This window comes from Prionailurus bengalensis, chromosome D2 (genome assembly GCF_016509475.1).
Source record: "Prionailurus bengalensis isolate Pbe53 chromosome D2, Fcat_Pben_1.1_paternal_pri, whole genome shotgun sequence".
Lineage (NCBI taxonomy): Eukaryota > Metazoa > Chordata > Mammalia > Carnivora > Felidae > Prionailurus > Prionailurus bengalensis.
The window spans coordinates 87036169-87055695 of NC_057351.1; the positions used below are offsets into that span (position 1 = coordinate 87036169).

Genomic DNA, 19527 nt, shown 5'->3' on the forward strand with positions numbered 1-19527 from the left:
GACGCAAGGGCCACGAGCTGAGAAAGTCGTGAATCTCAGTGATGCCCCAGAGTCCAGGCCCAGGTCCTCCAGAATTGGGGGGGGGGGCTCTCCCGAGCAGGCACCAGTGTCCTGACCTTCCAGCCGGGAGGCAAGAGCGTGGGCCTCCCCCAGGCTCACACGTGTGTGCCGAGCACAGTCCCCAGGCCCCCCAGCCGCACCTGACTGGGGGCACAGAGCCAGAAGCCCTCACAGGGGTCGTGCTGGCTGCAAAGCCCACCCGCATCCCCAGGTCTCACCTGTCCTCCACCCCCCAGCACCCGGCCCGACGGGGGGCTGGGCCAGGACCCTGGATGGGGGCGGCGGTCTCTCTGTGCAAGGCCACGGCCCACCCACAGCGGCAGGCAATTTGGATGCGAGAATATTTTAATACAAGGACTATGAGAATTCCTCTGAACTCTGGTTTCTTGCTCACATTTCTGTTCCTGGAGCCTTCAACGGACAAGGATTTTCTTTAAAAATAAAGTGAAATCATCCAGTCCTCCTTCCGCCTCCTTTCAGGGAAGTGCTTTAATGTGAGTTGTCCGATTCTGTTGGAAGCGGAGGCAAAACCTGGCCGGTTGTCTCTTTAAATCGGCTCTGCAGTGTGCCGGGCGGCCGGCGGGGCTGGGAAGAACCATTCTGCCCTGCCGCAGGGAGCCGGGCCACAGCCCGCCCAGCGCCATCAGCGCCTCCCCCATCCCCATGGTTACGGCTCCTGCTTCCCGGCCCGGTCCCCGTGCCCGGCTGTCGCCCGCCCTCCGAAGCAGGCGCAGAGGCGGCTGGCGGTCCCCACGCGGAGCTCTGGAAGCCACCCGCGGAGAATTGCATTGAATGTCTGCGGGTCCTGGCTCTGACTCACTCTCTCGGTGCAGTGCCCGTGGCACCGTGGCCGGGCTGCAGTCTTGCAATCTGTTGATAACTCCACTTGCTAGCTCGGAATGGAAAACTGCTCCCCGGCACAGAGAACTCGCCACAGCCCGTCGGCACCGCGCGGCGCAGCGCCGGGGCTCCCGCTGCCTCTGCCTGAATAGGTGAGAAGTTGGGCTGCGTTTCCCGGGGCTGCGTGGCGGGTGGGCCCGGGCAGGGAGGCAGCGCGGCGGGCAGGGTCGGAGCCCTCCGGCCACGGCGTCCACTCCCCCAGCCGTTGCTCGGGCATCAGCGCCGAGCGGGCTGGGGCGGCTCCTGCTGTTCCGGATGCAGATGCTGTATAACTTTGGGTTCCGCGGAAGGCGCGGAGCCACCACCGAGATGGCGCGTCTGGGGGGCGACGCCGGCCCCTGTGTCTGCTGGCCCGGGGCTGGCCGATCGTGGGGACGGCGAGTCGAGGCTTCTTCAGTTCCCTGACTTAAGCTGACAGACATGTTTCGGGGCCGAGCTGCGTGTGCTGGGCGGCGAGCCGAGGCCGGCTCCCAACGTGGGGAAGGCAGTGCTCCAGGAGGGCTGCCCGAGGTCCCTGCGGCTTCTGAGCCCCCGGCCAGCACCAGAGCCTGGCAGACACGGCAGGCCCCCCGCGTGCCCCTAGCGACGCAGCCCCCGGCCCGACGCTCCGACCGGCTGGCCGGGTGGGATGGCCACGGGGGGGCCGACGCCTGGCTGAGACCCCGGGGACCCTCCGCCCTGCCCTAACCGTGCCCTGTCTTCACAGATGGGGACAACCTCGTGACCCTCACCCGCCCCACCGTCGCCCTGAGGCCCCTGGCCCCGGGCTGGACCCCACAGCCACTGTGTGGGACCTTGACCTTCGGGACGGCCATGGAGGCCGGCGGGGAGGAGGGTGCCACATAATCGGCTCAGCGGCGACCCCGCTCCGTCCGCACTCTGGCTGCAGGAGCTTCGCAGGGCTCATGGTGAGTACGCGCCCCCCGGGCAGCGGGGCCCGGCCACCCCTGTCCGTGGAGTTACCACGTGGCCAGTTAGCAGCATCGGGCCCCGGTGTCCAGGGCTGCCCGCCGGCTGCTCTGCTGTGGGCTTGCTCGGCGTCGATCATACTAATTAGTGGCAGGCATGCTGCAATGTGGAGCCATTTAATCATGGGAGGAGATATGGCCCTGGGTCCCTCCCCCAGGGCTCGGGTGCAGGACCGGGGAGGCCTTCCCTGGCCCCTGGCCGGGGTCGCTGCCCCTCCTGTCCGAGGCCGTCGTGTGCAGCGCTCCCAGGGCAGCTCCGCCAGCCCCTTCCCATCAGAAAGTGGGCTGCACGGCAGGGAGACGTGGGTGGGCTTCAGAAGCACGTAGAGCAGACGGGGGCAGGACGCCTCTGTCACCAGAAAAGGGGGCACGGCTGCTGTGGGCAGGGCCGTGAGGGGACTCATCCCGGAGGCTCGTGCAGCCTGGATGTGGTCGCTGCCGGCTTGCGTTCCGGGAAGGCCGGTGGCCGGGTAAATAATGCATTGTGTGTGTTTGTGAAGGACGGTGGTGGAGGGCCCAGCGCGTGCAGGGAATGCCGATGGCCACAGGACACGTGGCCGGCAGCAGCCGTGGCTCGGACGCCAGCAATGACTCAAATGCACACCGATTGTCTGCTTCATGGGGGGGGGGGGGGGGTCTGTCTGAGTCACTTGTTCGTTTCCTTCCTGTTCTGCTCGAGACGCCCAAACAAGGTCGGGCTTGTGGCCAAGACTCAACATTGTGCATGCCACTGCTCCAAGCCTCGCCGGCCGGGAGGGTGACAGGCAGCCTAGAGGTTGTGCGTCCAGGCTCACCACTCCTGGGGAGGCTGCCGGCCTGGCCGGGGCCCCAGCTTTTTAGGGGACCCAGGGTGCCTTGCCAAACAGGGCTGCCCCCCCTTGGCATTTTTCCAGCTTTTCACCCTCAGGTTAGAGCCTTATTTGCAAATGGAACCTGTCATTTGCAGACAAAGGGTGAGCTCAGAGGTGTTGCAGGAGGCTGGGGGGGGCGGGGGGGGGGGACCCTGTAGCAGCTTCCCTGGCCTCTCCGAGCACCGCTGTGTGACCCTCCCCGTGTCCACTCTGCGTCCCGTCTATACTCTGCCTTCAGTCCCCAGTGACTGTGTTCTGGTCCCAGACGCTGGACACTGGCCAGCCCAGGACAGTGAAAACTGGCGGGTTACACTTGCCCGGAGGGTTTAGGATCTCCGCAGTTCGTTGGGCTTTGATTCTTAACAAATAACGTTTACACTGGAGAGTCTCCAGAAGAAATGGAGAGCCCAGCCCAGCGTGGGGGCCGCTCTGCTGCAAATGCTTCCCTGCGTGTGTCCCTGAGACTGTAGTGTGGACACCTGCGTGGCTTCGCCCCAGGGGCCCAGGGCACAAGGAAGACCAGAGGCTGTGGCCAGCAGGGTGGCCCGCCCCTGCCCGCCCACACTGCTGCACTCACACCGCCAGCCAGACGTGTGCCCGGGCTGGCGGTCCGCTTCCCTGACACCCGCTCTCTGGCTCCTGAGCGTGAAGACGCGCGGTCTTGCGGAAGCGCTTCGGGGGCCACGCTGACGCCTGCGTTACACTGAGGCTCTGTCCTCCCTCCTGGACAGGCGCCCCGTCTGCTGTCAGCGTGCCGGCGGGACCGTGAAGGCACAGGCAGCCCGGACGCTCCCCTGTGGGGCCTGCAGGACACAGGCCACCAGCACAGCTGTTAGCAAACGGGGCAGGTGTGGACAGTGGCCCCGTTGGTATTCACGTCCGAGCAGCTGCCAGACAGGCATTGCTTTGCACCCCGTGGCCTTCTGTGATCCGCACACTTTCCTCCCCAAAGCTCGGTGGCATCTTGGAAGGGAGTAAGAGGTTGTCCGAAGTTGTGCGCTTTCTTCCTGTTTCCTTTCACAGCGTAGGTCTCGTGGTTCACCCGAGGAGCGGCGTGGTCGCTGTGAGGGAGGCCACGTTCATTTTGCACAACCTCTGCCTTCCCGGCCACACCCCCCGTGGCTGACAAGGCGTCATGGGGACTCCTCTGATCACTGGGACATCAAGGGGACCTCAGAGGACAGGTCCATCCGCTCACTAATGTTGAGCCCGAGAGGCAGAGACCCCCCTTCAGTGGCTTCACTTTGGTATGACCCAGACCCAGCAGGTGCCAGCGGCTGCCGAGGACCCCACGGAGCTCGCACTCGCCCTGAATTCAGGGCTGACCGCGGTGTCATCAGACTATCCTTTGTCACGTCCAGCAGGGGCTGGAAGCCAGGACAGGGTGAGAAGCCAGGCCTGCCCCCAGCTCTGCTTGGAGCAGAGGAGTCCCAAAGACACAGGACACCCCTTTTCTGCACATCAGCACCCCACATTTGAAAAAGCAACAATGGAATTAAAACCCCTGAAAAGACCATGGACGTAGAGGCCTGAGGGGCAGGGACCGGCGCAGTCCCTGTGCTGTATTTCCCACACGGGGAAAGTATGAGAGAAACACGCACCAGCTGTACAAATGTGACGTCCAGTGAGGATAATTTGTGCTCCGGAGGAATAAATTACTTACCTTTTGCCTCTGCGTCCCCCCGGGACGCTGCCATGGACGGACCAATAAGATACAGTGATCATTAAAAACTCAGACAAGGGGCGTTGGGGGCTAACAGCGAGATCAGTCTCGGTCGGTACAGAGCAGAGGCAGAGAGGACTGCGAGGAGGGTCTGCGCCTCCTGGGGAGAAGAGCCCCTTCCCTGCGCCCCGCGGCCGGCCCCTGACTTAAGACCTCCCTCCTCCTTCCTTCCTGTCTCTCTTAACATCTAGGCGATTTATTTGCAAAACATACCAAAAGACACACCCAACTAAAATAGTAATAAAGCATAAAAGGAGGGTAACCCTCAGGACCAGGGGAAGTGCCCGCAAACCCCAGACCAGGGCTCTGCGCCTCCAGCTCCACGGAGGACACAGGCCAGCCCGTGGGACGATGGAGCCTCGGTTTCCCAGAAGGAGAGACATGGCCACGCAGCTTGGAAAGGCAGAGCAGTGAGCAGGGACAGCGGGCTGGGGGCCACGGCGGCGGGAGCGGCTGTCTGGACTGAGCCCAGCCTCTCGGGCGTGAGGTCCCTTCTGGTCTGAAGGGCCCCGGAGGGACGTGTCCCGGGGAGTCAGCCCCGCACACCACGAGGATTTTGTCCGTGGGACACTTGCAGCGCGGGCCCTCCGGGAGGAACCTGTGCATGTGCGAACCCTAAAATATAAAATAGTGTCTCCCTTTCGCCTTCCCTGCTTTGACTTTTAAGCGTCGTCTCTAAAAATGTAGAAGGCACCCTTGGTCACTAACTTGCAGGAAGAAAGTAGAAGCCGAAAGGAAGCGAGGCTCTGTTTCTGCTACAACTCACTCGGCACAGCTCTTCTGGGATCAGCTGCCTCGCTCAAAGCCAGTCCCTCGGATGGGAACGCATCCCTGAAGCAGGGTGACCTCGGCCGTGCGTGAGCTGGCCCGGGCGCCGCAATCGGGACACGCTGTGTCTCGAACTGACCTCCCGACGCGTTTGCCTGTGGCGGGAGCGGTGGTCTCATTTCCCCTGGCTCAGCATGAAGTGTGTGTGGATAAGACTTGGCGGGTAGGATGCGCTCGAACGTAAGCTCTGTGATGAGGGTCCTGGCCACCGGACGCACTTCTCCAACCCTGGGCGCACATGCAGGGCGGGGACGCAGGGCACCAGGCGTCGCTGCAGACTTTGCCTTCCTCTCCCGCCGTCCCTGCCCCCACCCCCAACTCCAAGAGTCAGGGCTGCGAACACGGCAGGAAGGCGGGGGTCTCTGGGGGAGTGGTGACGGAGCCCCAAGACAGGGCACGAAGGGACTGCGAGTCCCCAGAGGTGTGGGCCCACCCCAGGCCTCAGCCCGAGGCGTGCCGAGCACACTGGTGAGAAAACACGCTTGGGTCGGGCTCCGCCGGTGGCTTGCTCACATTATGTGCACAGGAACCCGGTCCCAGCAGCCAGGGGGCTCCAAGAGAAGTGCCAGTGTTTTTTAGACACCAGGTTAAAAGCCATCGTCTTTGTGAAGAGAACTAATTACGCACACGAGGACCCGGGCACGTCTCTGGGACACGATCAGGCCTGACTTGCGAAGAGCCTGCCGGGCCCGCTCCACACCTGTCAGCAGCGTCCAACTCTCAGAAGAAATGGACAGTGAGAAGATCATCTGATATCAGGATTTGACCACAGAAACTTGCTTTCCTCGACTTTTGCAGTGATTTTCCATTGGCTGGAAGCTGGCACTGGCCTCCTGTGACAAGTGTCAAACCCTTGGGGCTCTCCGGAGCCACAGGGCGCGCCCTTCCCACCATCTCGCACGGCAAGCGCTCCAGAACTTGGGATGCCGGGTGTGTGAGCGCTTCCAGTGGACCGGGACACCAACAGGAGCCCAGCAGGCCCGTTCAGCTGTGACGCCCCGGCCCCGCTCCACCTTTCTTATAAAACACTTACTCTTGGGGGGCCTGGGTGGCTGAGTCAGTTGGGTGTCCTACTTCGGCTCAGGCCGTGATCTCACGGTTCATGAGTTCGAGCCCCGCGTCTGTGCTGACAGCTCAGAGCCCCCAGCTGCTTCGGATACTGTGTCTCCCTCGCTCTGTGCCCCTCCCCCACTCGTGCTCTGTCTCTCTCTCTCTCTCAAAAATAAATAAAAACATTAAAAAATTAAAAACAAAAAACACCTGTTCTTTCTTCACCAACAGGCAATTAAGTCCCACGTCACAGAAATCTGTCCTCACACAGACAGAAGTTCTGTGCTGCAGGATGGAGGGCCCAGCAGGTGCCCGCGCCAGCCATCAAGGCCTGCCTGACGTGTGTACCTTAGGAGGAAGCCTCCATTAGCCATGGGTTAGTGGCCAGGGTGGGTAGCCCTGCAGGGACTCAGGCCGCAGACCCTCCCCCCGGGGCTGAGCCTCGGTGTTTTGGGGGGGGGGGCGGCCTGGTCAGCTGCATCAGGCAGGACACTCACTTCCCCAAGAGAGCCCTGGAACCCTGTCACCTTGAGGCCAGCCTCCTTGGATGTCTCTCCTCCTGGGCTCGACATTTCATGGGAATTGGGGCCACATGTGCAACACGGGTCCTGCTGAAACCCCAGTCGTCCCGACAGGAGTCCTCAGTGTTCTGTGCACGTCCACACCTGCCCTTCAGGCTTCCTGGCCGAAGGACAGTCAGGACCATAAGGGGATCACCACGGTGTCCAGCCCACGGCCTGCCGAGTGACACAGTGCCCCTCCTTCGGTCACATCGGGTCATCTGCTGGGCCAGGGGTGCTACTTCCGGCTCTGGTAGTCAGCTAGATCCCTCAGCGGCCAGACAGGGAGGAGTCTGGGTCGTGTCCAGGTCACTTGGAACCTTTTCCCTGGTGACAGGATCCCATCTGCTATCGTCATGGCAGCAGAGAGACCTCCTTGGAAAAGTCCCTGGCAGGAGCAGATCAGGGGACAGAGGCCATGGCTGGACACCAGGGTGGCCCTTTGGCTGTCCCCCGGCTGGCCAGGGCCTCATCTCAGCTGGACTGACAAGAAATTATCCCCCAGGAAATGAAGCAGGTTGAGCTCTTGGACATAGAAGCTTCCCGGCCATGGCGAGGCCAAGGGCCCTGCAAGGACGATTTTCTCTCGATTTCCCACGTGACTCAGGCTGGGCGCCTTCCTGGAGGAGCACCGGCCACCTCCCGCTGCGCTGACCACGCATCTAGACATGGCCCAGGGTGGGCACATCCACCACGGGCACGGCTGCTGACCCCCCACCCTGACCACAGCCTGTCCTCACAGCTGGGCAGCTCAGCACTGTCTCCCCGGGGTTCCCCGAGGCAGCCTCCATGGACACAGCCCTCACCTGCCCTCACCTGCCCCCCAAGCCTGGCAAGTACCAAAGCCATGCTGGTAGAGCCCACGGTTCAGAGCATGAGCTGAGGGGTCAAGACCTGGGGAAGGGAGCAGAGGGGACACAACCAGCACCCTGGGCTGGGGAGGGGCCTTAAAGTGCCCGGTGAGTGGGAGTGGGAGTGCCCTGGGAAGGAGTGGGGGTCCATCTCCAGAACCCCTTGGGAGTCCAGGGGATCTGCAACCAGCACCCCAGACAGAGCAGGTTAAAATACAGAATTGTCTTTCTCTCTGTCCTGGAGCCTGGAAGTTCAAGATCAGATGTCACAGGGCTATGAGAAATAGCCTGCCGTGTAGACGGCTGCCTTCTTGCTGTGTCCTCAAACGGCCTTCCTCTGGGCAGGTCGTGTCCTAGTCTCCCTCTTATAAGGACGTGGGTCCTGTCGAACGAGGCCTCACCCTATGACCTCTTGTGATGGCCGTCACCTCCGTGACAGCCGCCTCCACCAGTCACATGGGGCACAAGGATGTCAGCCTGTGCTTCCGGGGACTTGGCTCAGTTCACAGCAGGGCTTCCCTGTGACGCCGCGAGTTACAACACAGGAAGTGTCTGGAGCGTTGCTCAGGGGGTCAGAGGGCAGAGGGCAAAGATGCACGAGGCCAGGGCTCCTGACTCCCAGCCCGTGGAGCCCGCACAGCAGACGAGGGTCTGTGCACTGGGGGCCCCTCCAGGGCTTTGGAGCTTGGAGCGCAGGCCACGCAAACCCGCCCACATGACCATGCGCTTTGCGGCCGTTTTTCCTATTGCTGGAGTTTTGGGAACGTGGTCCCGGCGCGTAAATCTCGTGCCAAGCGGGTGCTCTCCTGAGGGCCTCGGGGCCCTGCCGACCCATCACGGCAGCTGCTTTTCCTCCACTGACCTGAGTCAGCTCCAGGGATTCGCTTGACACAAAATTCTCCTGGGGGATCTCGTAAAGCAGAATCTTGATGCAAGTGAGGCGGGACATCTGCACGGCTCCATCCAGACCCTCGCGCGGGCAGGTTTGGGGAGACAGCCGCGCTCCGAGGAAGCGGGGCGCCCGTCACAAACCTCCGCTCCACTCAGGAGACACCTCCGACCACTTTCAGGGGAGAGGCCAGACCTGGGGGGAGCCAGGTGGCTCCGCCAGGTGCACAGTTCCTCGCCACGTTGCCCACTCGTTCTGCTCTGTGCTCTATCCAGGATTTGAAAACCGTGCTCTCCCTGCCCCAGGACCCAGGGGAGTTCCTGCACCCCGTGGTGTATGCCTGCACCGCCGTCATGCTGCTCTGTCTCCTCGCCTCTGTCATCACTTACGTCGTGCACCAAAAGTAAGGCCCCACTCGGCACCAAGACTGCATGCTTCCACCTTCAAATGCAAAGCCTAAAACGAGACCCTCCCCACCCCACGTAGTGAGAAGTCCCTGGAAGGTACTTCACCGACCACCTGCCTACATGGCAGGCGTGGCCAAATCCTCTGCCGAGTTTTCAGGGACAGCCATGCCCTTCCACTCCAGGCCTCCACCAGGGCCACCTATGTTCTTATCAAAAGGGGTGAAATAGGTACTTCCTCCAATGGCCCAGGGTCAGTTCAGGTGCTCCAAGAGCCCACAGCCTTGGGAAGTTAGCATAGCTCGCGGAACCCTCACACACCTTTGCGTTGTGCCTTTTAATCTGGGGCGGGGCAGGGGGGCGTCTGGTTGTCTTTCTTCTGAGCTGGTTTCCTGGCCACCTCTGCCTGTGAGGGGAAATGACCTGGGGGTGTCTGCATCACTTGAAGATGCACTGTGAAATGTGAGGAGGGGTCTCTGCCATGGTCAGGATCAAGCCCATAATCAAAGTCATGAGCAAAGCCTAGACTGTGGACATAACCAGTGATGAGAAGAGGCTTGGGTGTGTCCAAGGCCACAGTCATGGGGAAAGTGTTGGGCATATCCAAAGCCATGATCATGGGGAGAGGGTTGGGCATGTCTGAGGCCATGATCATGGGGAGAGGGTTGGGCATGTCCGAAGCCGTGATCATGGGGAGAGGGTTGGGCATATCTGAGACCATGATCATGGAGAGAGGGTTGGGCATGTCCAAGGCCATGGAGAAACTGTGGCCACCATTACAGCTGTAAGAATAGGATGAGTAATCTCTGCCATGGCTGTAGCTGGGGTGAGGCCAAGTCATGGAGGTGGTCACAGCCATAGGCAAGGTCCTAGGCCACAGACTACAGGGGTCTTGCTTCCAGTCAGTCACAGTCATGCCCTCTTCTTGAGGTACCAGACATCTGCTCAGAGAGGGAAGAAGAACTCTATCCTGGGAATCAGGAGGTGTGGCCAGGTGTGTCCCACCCTTTAGCTCTGTGACCAGACAAGGCATAGAGTCTCAGGTTTCAGTATTAGCATCTGTCCAATGACCAGGTTCGAGATTTCTCAAAACCCTCCAGTCTAGCATTCCAAGTCGATTTAACACAAAAACGTCCAATAACCACACACTGAGGGTGCCACACACACCCTGTGTGTTCCCATCCATCTGGTCCTTTGGGTGGGCTCCCCCGGCCTCTTTCGGTGACACCTTGGGGGTCTTCAGCTCGGTCCCCACGTGGACGGAGCATGGCAACTGGGGAAGAGGGCTGATCTGTGCACCTCACTCTGCGTGCTGGGTCCTGATGGGACATCTCCGTCTCCCACAGTGCCATCCGGATCAGCCGGAAAGGCCGGCACACGCTCCTCAACTTCTGCTTTCACGCGGCTCTGACCTTCACAGTGTTTGCCGGCGGCGTGAACCGCACCAAATACCCAATCCTGTGCCAGGCGGTGAGTGCCATCCACACCTCATTTTGCTACAAAACTTAAAGTGTTTATCACCGCTCCTACCAAAAGGGAAATGTATGATAATTGTCTTGTTTATGAAAAAACACTCGAGTATTTGTTCAGATGTGTCTCCTGGAGGGGGTAGTTCAGCATGCAGGGCACCTGTATTACAGCCTTTTTCCACGTGAGGCTGACTATTCTGCTCAGCACTGGATCGTGTCAGGTACTTTGCTTTTCGCTTGACCAGCTGGCTCCGAGGCGTCTGGTCACATGCGCACTGGACGCTTCCTGTCCGGCAAACGGTGCTGGTCCCAGGAATAGGGTCGGGAGCTTCCCGCCTCCCAGAGACTGGCCAGGTCAGGAGCACAGAGAAGGGGCCAACTGCCACCTCCCGCCACCACCGTCCAGGTATGCTCTGGCACCAGAGCAGGTGGCTGGGGAGTCCAGGCCGCAGAGGCCCCGCCCCCCACATGGAGCTCACTCCCAGAGGCTCTGCTCCCGTCTCAGGTAGAATAGGGGCTTCTGAACATCCCAGCATTGAGAACAAGTCACCAAAGGGCCTTCTTTCCACTCCATGGCCTCACCTGACTTTTCCTTCAGAGGGGGGAAGCGCCCTTTGGTTCTGACAGAGCTCGGAGGGGGCCTTCCCACCAGCAGCACCTGCTTCCTCCTGCTGCTCCGTGCGGCCCTGGCCCAGGACAGGCGGCCCCACACCCAAGTCTCTCTGTAGGCTCCGCCCTCCAGAGCCTCGCTCAGACCCCTTGCTCCTGGCTCCAGCTCAGCCCAGGTGGATAGTCACCTCTATGTGGACAGTGACCTCCAGAATGAACAGCGATCTCCAGGTAGAGTTTCCTGTGATGTGGACAGTGGTCTCCAGGTGAACAGTGGCCTCCACGGGCAGGGTAACCTCTATGTGAACAATGACCTCCAAGTGGACATTAACCTCCAGGTGGATGGTGACCTGCAGGTGGACAATGACCTTTAGGCAGACAGTCTTCTCCAGGTGGACAGTCTGCTGCAGGTGGATAGTGACCTCTAGGTGGCCAGTCTCCTCCAAGTGGACAGCGACCTCCAGGTGGACAGTGACCTCCAGGTGGACAGTCTCCTCCAAGTGGACAGTGACCTCCAAGTGGACAATGACCTCCAGGTGGAGAGTGACCTCCAGGTGAACAGTGACCTCCACGTGGACAGTGACCTCCACGTGGACAGTGACCTCCAGGTGGACAGTCTCCTCCAAGGGGACAGTGACCTCCAAGTGGACAGTGACCTCCAGGTGAACAGTGACCTCCAAGTGGACAGTGACCTCCAGGTGGACAGTCTCCATGTGGACAATGACCTCCAGGTGGACAGTGACCTCCAGGTTGACAGTGACTTTCAAGTGGACAGTGACCTCCAAGGGGACAGTGACCTCCAGATGGACGGTCTCCTCCAGGTGGACAGTGACCTCCAGGTGGACAGTCTCCTCCAAGTGGACAGTGACCTCCAAGTGGACAATGACCTCCAGGTGGAGAGTGACCTCCAGGTGAACAGTGACCTCCAAGTGGACAGTGACCTCCAGGTGGGCAGTGACCTCCAGGTGGACAGTCTCCAAGTAGACAGTGACCTCCAGGTGGACAGTGACCTCCAGGTTGACAGTGACTTCCAAGTGGACAGTGACCTCCAAGGGGACAGTGACCTCCAAGGGGACAGTGACCTCCAGATGGACAGTCTCCTCCAGATGGACAGTGACCTCCAGGTGGACAGTGACCTCCAGGTGAACAGTCTCCTCCAAGTGGACATTGACCTCCAGGTGGACATTGACCTCCAGGTGGACAGTGACCTCCAGGTGGACAATGACCGCCAAGTGGGCAGTGACCTCCAGGTGGACAATGACCTCCAGGTGGAGAGTGACCTCCAGGTGACTAGTGACCTCCAAGTGGACAGTGACCTCCAAGTGGACAGTGACCTCCAGGTGCACAGTCTCCTCCAAGTGGACAGTGACCTCCAAGTGGACAATGACCTCCAGGTGGAGAGTGACCTCCAGGTGAACAGTGACCTCCAAGTGGACAGTGACCTCCAGGTGGGCAGTGACCTCCAGGTGGACAGTGACCTCCAGGTTGACAGTGACTTCCAAGTGGACAGTGACCTCCAAGGGGACAGTGACCTCCAAGGGGACAGTGACCTCCAGATGGACAGTCTCCTCCAGATGGACAGTGACCTCCAGATGGACAGTCTCCTCCAGGTGGACAGTGACCTCCAGGTGAACAGTCTCCTCCAAGTGGACATTGACCTCCAGGTGGACAGTGACTTCCAGGTGGACAATGACCGCCAAGTGGGCAGTGACCTCCAGGTGGACAATGACCACCAGGTGAACAGTCTCCTCCAGGTGAACAGTATCCTCTAAGTGGACAGTGACCTCCAAGTGGACAGTGACCTCCAAGTGAACAGTGACCTCCAGGTGGACAGACTCCTCCAAGTGGACAGTGACCTCCAGGTGGACAATGACCACCAGGTGAACAGTCTCCTCCAGGTGAACAGTATCCTCTAAGTGGACAGTGACCTCCAAGTGGACAGTGACTTCCAAGTGGACAGTGACCTCCAGGTGAACAGTGACCTTCAAGTGGACAGTGACCTCCAGGTGAACAGTCTCCTCCAAGTGGACAGTGACCTCCAGGTGGACAGTCTCCTCCAAGGGGACAGTCTCCTCCAAGGGGACAGTGACCTCCAAGTGGACAGTGACCTCCAGGTGAACAGTGACCTCCAGGTGGACAGTCTCCTCCAAGGGGACAGTCTCCTCCAAGGGGACAGTGACCTCCAGGTGGAGAGTGACCTCCAGGTGACTAGTGACCTTCAAGTGGACAGTGACCTCCAGGTGAACAGTCTCCTCCAAATGGACAGTGACCTCCAGGTGGACAGTGTCCTCCAAGGGGACAGTGACCTCCAAGTGGACAGTGACCTCCAGGTGGACAGTGACCTCCAGGTGAACAGTGACCTCCAGGTGGACAGTCTCCTCCAAGTGGACAGTGACCTCCAAGTGGACAGTGACCTCCAGTGCCCAGGCAGGAGCCAGATGGGGGCTGCCCCATGGACTGAAGAGCCATCTTACCAAGGACTCCCCTCTTCCGGTTCTGTCATTGGTGGTGTGTGTCTGCCGGGGCCACGTGGTGGGAGGGTCTCAGCCTGGCATCCAGGGCTCTCATGTCCCTCCCCTTACAGCCTCTGTTGCTGTGAATCCTACAACCATTTACTGATGCTGTGGAAGCTGCTGAGGCCTAATTATCTGACACTCAGGTGCACCGGTGGCGACCTCGATGGCAGTCTGTGCACACAAAATGACCTGTCCCCTGCACAGATGGCAGGCGACTCACCCTGGGGCGGGAGGGTGAGAGGCTGTTCAAGCAGGGGTTGCACGGGGAAGAATCGGGCTGAGCTCCGGCTCCAGGCACTGGCCACCAGACAGCACCTCGTCCCAGGGCCCAGGCAGCCTGACATCCGGCTGGGTTCCCTGCGAATCCCCGTCCAGGCCGTGCACCCCACCGGGAACCGGATTCTGCCATCCACGCTGGAGCCCCAGCAGCAAAGCCGCCAGCAGGTAACTAAAAACCGCACTGAGGGGCAGACACGCTTCCTTAAGCCTTTGGATAGGCACGGCGACAACCGCAGCACATACCCCGGGAAACCCAATCTGTGTCCTGCCTGGAGGTGCCTGCCGAAGAGCGGAGCCCGCCGAGGGCGGTGAAATGTCCCGCTCGGCCAACGAGGGCTCTTGTGCCGGGTCCCTGGCGGCGAGGAGCCGGCTTCAGCCCCCCCTCCCCCCAGGCTCCTCGGTGCCGCTGGGGAGCCCACCCCCTCCCGAAACCCGGGAACTGTGTCCATGCTCCAGCCTGGATGGGGGTTCCTGGAGGCCAGGGGCCTCGTTAGCCAGGTGGACACCCTAGGAGCGTGGCAGGTCGGGGAGCGCTCCGGGTCTGGATGGGTCCGGAGAGGCAAGGTCTGCAGAGGTGATGACGGTAGTGTGAGAAACAGTTGATTCTCCTGTGGTGGCCATCCTCAGGAACCCCGTCGGGGGAAGCCAGCCTATGAGCTCCGGAGTAGATCCCACCCTGACCTCCGGACTACGTGTCCCCGGGAGCGGGGCCGTGATACCTCCGGTCATTCGTTTGTGAATTTCGAGCAGAGCCTTGCTAACTCTGGCTGCACTGCCCAGCTTTCCGGCAGGGGAAGAGGGACAGAGAGCACCATGTGCACGAGAGAGAACAGTGACCTCTGTTCTCTGGACAGAGCTGGGGCCCAGGCGACAGGACGGGGCTGCAACCCCAGCGAGCCCTCCAGGTGGCATTCTTGAAGTGACTCCCCCGACATTTCTCTAAGTCGGGCCTGTGCCTTGCAGACAAAGACAGAAGCGTCACTACTGTTATGGAGGGTAACCCAGCATAGACACCCTGTCCTCTGCCCACTGGAGAGGAGGCAGGCCTGACGAGGCACAGCTGGGAGACCACAGCATCAGAAGCCGGGACAGTTAGCTTTAATGTGGCCATTTGACTGATCACGGGGCCGACATTTGGCCGACGTCATTCTGGGCGCGTCCGTGCGGTGTGGATGCGGTCAGTGCTGGAACCGGTGGGCTGGCTCAGGCAGGTGCCCTCCCCATCATGGGGCTCATCCTCTCCACCAGGGGCCTGGGGACGATGACAGAGGAAGGAGGGACTCTCTGTGCCTGTCCAGGCTGGGACATCGGTCTTAGCGGGAGCCACACAGTCGGGTCTCCTGGGCCTCCAGCCTGCCCACCACGAGCCACGGGTCTCAGACTTCTTAGCCTCCACATCTCCACAAGCCAATTCATGGTAAATGTGGTTTTCCTCCAGGGGGCAGCCAGGCCTGCCCCCACGCTGACAGGGGACAAGCTGGCGACCACCCTGGCACCTGAACACGGGACACCCCCGCCAGCCCTCCCTATCCAGGTGTGGCTCACACTTGTGCTCTGTGGCCCAAAACTTGGTCGGCTGGAGAACAGACGGTTGCTATGGCAACAAGAAGATGACCGGGCACCTCATTAAAGTCCTAAGTGACATCGTGAACACAAACGGCCGGCCGCCAGTGGCCCCACATGATGATGTGCGTCAGCGCCGGGTTGGGGCTGAGAGTGGGGCAGCCTGCCGGTCCTGGCGGCAGCTGGGTGCGCGAGCCGAGGTGGGGGGTCCTATGACCTCTCCACGTGTCCGGCCCAAGGTGGCGTCTGGGAGGCGGAGGCTGCAACCCCCCGGCGGGCGAGGCTCAGAGCAGCCCATCGGGAGCGTAGCCGGCTCTTCCCACCCCCTGCTGACCCTGGGGCTTCTCTGTGGACTCGGCGTCTGTTTCCAGTCACCTGCGGTGACGGCCACGCTGCTGTCCCCTCAACAGCCCGCGATCCTTCAGTTGAGGGCCAGACGGACACGCCCCTTCCTTCCTCCTGGTTCAGGTGCAGAGTGCCTGCCCCCCGGTTCCCAGGCTGGGGTGAGGTCCGGCACACGGGCACCCACAGGAGGCCCAGGCCAGGCTGCGGAAAAGGCCGTGGAAAAGGCTGCAGAAAAGGCGGCACTCACCAGGCGTGTGCAGGGAGGCCCCTGAAACCACAAACAGCTCCGGGGCTCCCACCCCACCCATCCCATTCCCCTTGGTTATTTGAGGTTTTCTAATAAGTGAAACTTGAATTCCGGATTCAATAAATCATTATAATGCAATCTTAGCTTTATTCAGAGAATCACCTTTCAGATCACAGCTATGATTTACTTGTCATCGTGAAATGTCAGGTTCTTGCTTCGTAGGTAACCTTGTTTTCTAGAAGCAGGTGGAGACAGAGGAGCATGATTAGCTAACACAGTAAGTGCTGGGGGAGGGGTAAAAGCTCGGCCAGCAGCTCCCACAGCAACCAGCAGCTGCGCCTGTGGGAGCAGACGTCAGCGGCTGATCCTGGAGGTGCTTTATGTCACACGCAACCCGACACCAGCCTCGTGGGGAGACCCCTGCTGCAGGGCCGCCCGCCCCTCAACTGGTGGCACCCGTGTGGGGCCCAGCCCAGAGGACGTCCTCCCTGGAGCCCTCGGGTCCCCGTGTCTGGGCCAGGCTGACCATGGGCACGTTGGCGGGCACTGTGCACGCACGGAGGGGCACCTATGGGGCCAGCCTCTCACGGACCTCCCTAGAGGTACCGTGTGTGCGGGCCCGGGGGCCCCCGGCCCCATGTCTCCTCAGGACACAAATCTAACCAGCTCCAGAGTCCTGGAGGCCCGGGAAACTCCCTGTGAAGGGGTCATCGGCGCTGAGTGAGACCCCCACGTGCCCTCCTGCGGGGCTCATACCCTGTCACTAGCAAGCTGAATCCTGAGGACGCGAAGGGAGCAGGAGGGCTCAGACCCAGGCCTCGGGGGGCACACGGTCTCCGGGGCAGCACGCTGGGGGGCGGCCCTCGGAGGCGCTGCTGACCGACTTCTCCCCGCAGGTGGGCATCCTGCTGCACTACTCCACGCTGGCCACCATGCTGTGGATCGGGGTGACCGCCAGGAACATCTACAAGCAGGTGACCAAGAAGGCCCCGCCCTGCCCCAGGCAGCCCCTGCTCAGGTACCGAGCACACGCGCCTGGCCACCTGGTCTACTTCCGGGGGTCTCGGCACACCGGCTCAAGGGAAACAGGGTCCGGGGACAACCCGGTCTGCACAGGTGGCCAGGGCCAGGCGGGTGCTGGGGGCAGGGCGGGGTGCCCGGGAGGGATGTCGGGGTGCTGGGGTAGAGCTGGAGCCAGATCGGCGGGTCTGCTGGCCGATGTGTCCCCCTGGCGGCTGGGCGCGCCTCTGTGCCAGAGAGCTCCGCGCCCCTGCGGCCACAGCGGAGACGGCCCTGGGTGATGGGTCAGTGCTCCGGCCTCGGCGACAGTTCACTCACAAGCCTCGGTGAGCCAGGGTACCTGCTCGTTAGCTGGGAGAGACCCAGGTGGCTCGGTCGCCGACCCCAAGGTGACCCCGTGGCCTGGGCCTTTCAAGGCTGGTGGCAGATGGGTCTGGAGAGGGGCCCCTGCTCCAGCCAGTGGACTGTTACTTGGGCAGGCTGGGAAGGTTCAGGGTGGACAGGTGGTCCCCGTGAGGGGCAGCGGATGTCCCTGGGAGGTTGTGGCCTGGTCCCAGGGCCATGGACACCCAGCCCCTCGGGCTGAGCTCTGTCCGGGTCCAAATTTGAAGGGCCACCTGGGAGTACTTCTGGGCGCCTAAAAACCGTCAGAAGAACTCATTTTGAGGCAGATAAAACAATGCCTCATCGTTTAATAAGCAAGGTGACCTCCCCCAGAGGTTTTCCGACACCGTCTGATTTTCGGAAGCTAGCAGACCCCTGACCACGCAGCTGGTGCTTCTGCTGCGGGCAGGGGCCAGAAGGCAAGACTTCAGGGCCTCGTTTCTCCTGCCGGGGAGGCCCCAGGTCCCCAGGGTTTAAAAATCACTCTCAAAATGAATTTCCTGGCCTATAATTGATTGAAACGCTGCCTGGCTTTTTGAAGAATGAGATGGAGGCCACGGAGCATTCTGGCACTTGTCTCTCTGACAGCCTCAGAACACGTGTGACTGAGCCAGACTCCCAGGGGCTTCCAGGAGCGACAGGTCTGTGGCTCATGGGCCTGTGCTCCACGGGCCATGGGCTCCAGGGGCCTGGGGTCTTGTGACGCTATGGGCTCGGTGGGCCTGCTCTCTGTGGGCCGTGGACTCAGGGAACCTGGGGTCATGGGGGTCTGTGGGCTCGGGGGGCCTGAGGCTGGAGGCACGTGGGTTCCATGGGCCGTGAGCTCGAGGGTCTCAGAGCACCCGGATCTAGAGGGGTCTGGGCTCGGTGCCTATGCACTGAACTGGCCACGTCACAAAGACAGATAACTCTGAGATACTTACTCCTTTTGTTATGTTGCCTAGAAACCGCCAGCACCTCTCCCCCACGTCCCCTTCTTTGGTGCAAAAAGCTGGACACTGGGGGGGCGGGGGGACACGGCGATGTGATCCCAACAGCTCCCTAGGGGACTGACCTCTGTCAGGTTCAGACTCAGGAGGGTGGAGACATTGACTCTGGGCTCTGCGGAGGGCCCGCCCTCCCCCGCTGCCTATTCGGGCCACGCCTGGCCTGGGGCTCGTGGTGGGGACCCCAGAAGCTGGGGGCCAAAGTCTTTTCCTCCCAGAGGCCCCTCGACTCGCCATCCACGCTCACCCTGCAGGCCCAACACCAGCCGGGGCCATTCTTACCAGCGATGGCTCTTCCTGCTGGCCCCCAGGAGGCATCCTTTTGTCTGGCCCCTGACCCCACGCCCAGCACTGCAAAGTAGCCTGTGTGTGCCCACGTCAGCACAAATGTAGTTCTGGAGTCTTCTGGGGAGGGAAGGGCCCCTGGGCCACACCGTATGCTGAATGCTGAGCAGAGCATCGCATCACGTCCTGCTGACCCTTGGCGAGGCCCGGGCAGCGCGGGCAGCGACCAGAGCCGGTGCTGCGGTCTGCAGACGGGGGCCCCTATGTCCTCCCTCTGAAGTTTTCCAATGAGAAGTAAAAAGAAAATAGTTGTGGGTTCAAACCTTCTGTGTGAATTCAGAGCACACAGCTTTTTGAGAAACGAGGGGCCAATTGTCTAATTTCTTATGTTGGCCCCGCGGCCAGTCGGCCCCAGAGATGCCACCAAGGGGTCTGCCGCAGGGGAGTCTGTCCGTGGGGCCTGAGAGCCCGCGCTGGGGTCTGCCCGCTTGCTCCACAGGCCCCTCTGCTCGGCCTTGGGGAAAACCAAGCCCATTTGGAGATCTCAAGGAAACCACAGCCACATAAAATTTTACAGGACTCCGGAGTGGAAGGCATCTCAGGCCAGATCCTGCTTCCTGCCTGAGCCCCGGGGGTGATCCCCACTCAGCAGAGGGGACGGTCCCCACTGAGGCCCCCGCTCCGGGGGTCAGGCTCACCGCCCTCCCGTTAGGGCCGGTTCCAGGGGCAGAGAGGACAGA

At 61.2% G+C, this 19527-nt stretch overlaps 1 protein-coding gene across 1 annotated transcript in view; it reads left to right on the top strand.

Moving 5' to 3' along the window:
- The first annotated feature begins 440 nt into the window (after positions 1-440).
- ADGRA1 (adhesion G protein-coupled receptor A1) overlaps positions 441-19527 on the top strand; it is a 33855-nt gene continuing 14768 nt past the window's right edge. The window contains exons 1-5 of the mRNA XM_043597951.1: positions 441-1052; positions 1667-1868; positions 8956-9083; positions 10431-10554; positions 17009-17130. Of these exons, the coding sequence (XP_043453886.1) occupies positions 853-1052; positions 1667-1868; positions 8956-9083; positions 10431-10554; positions 17009-17130 (776 nt within the window). The 5' untranslated portion in view covers positions 441-852. The remainder of the gene's footprint in view (positions 1053-1666; positions 1869-8955; positions 9084-10430; positions 10555-17008; positions 17131-19527) is intronic.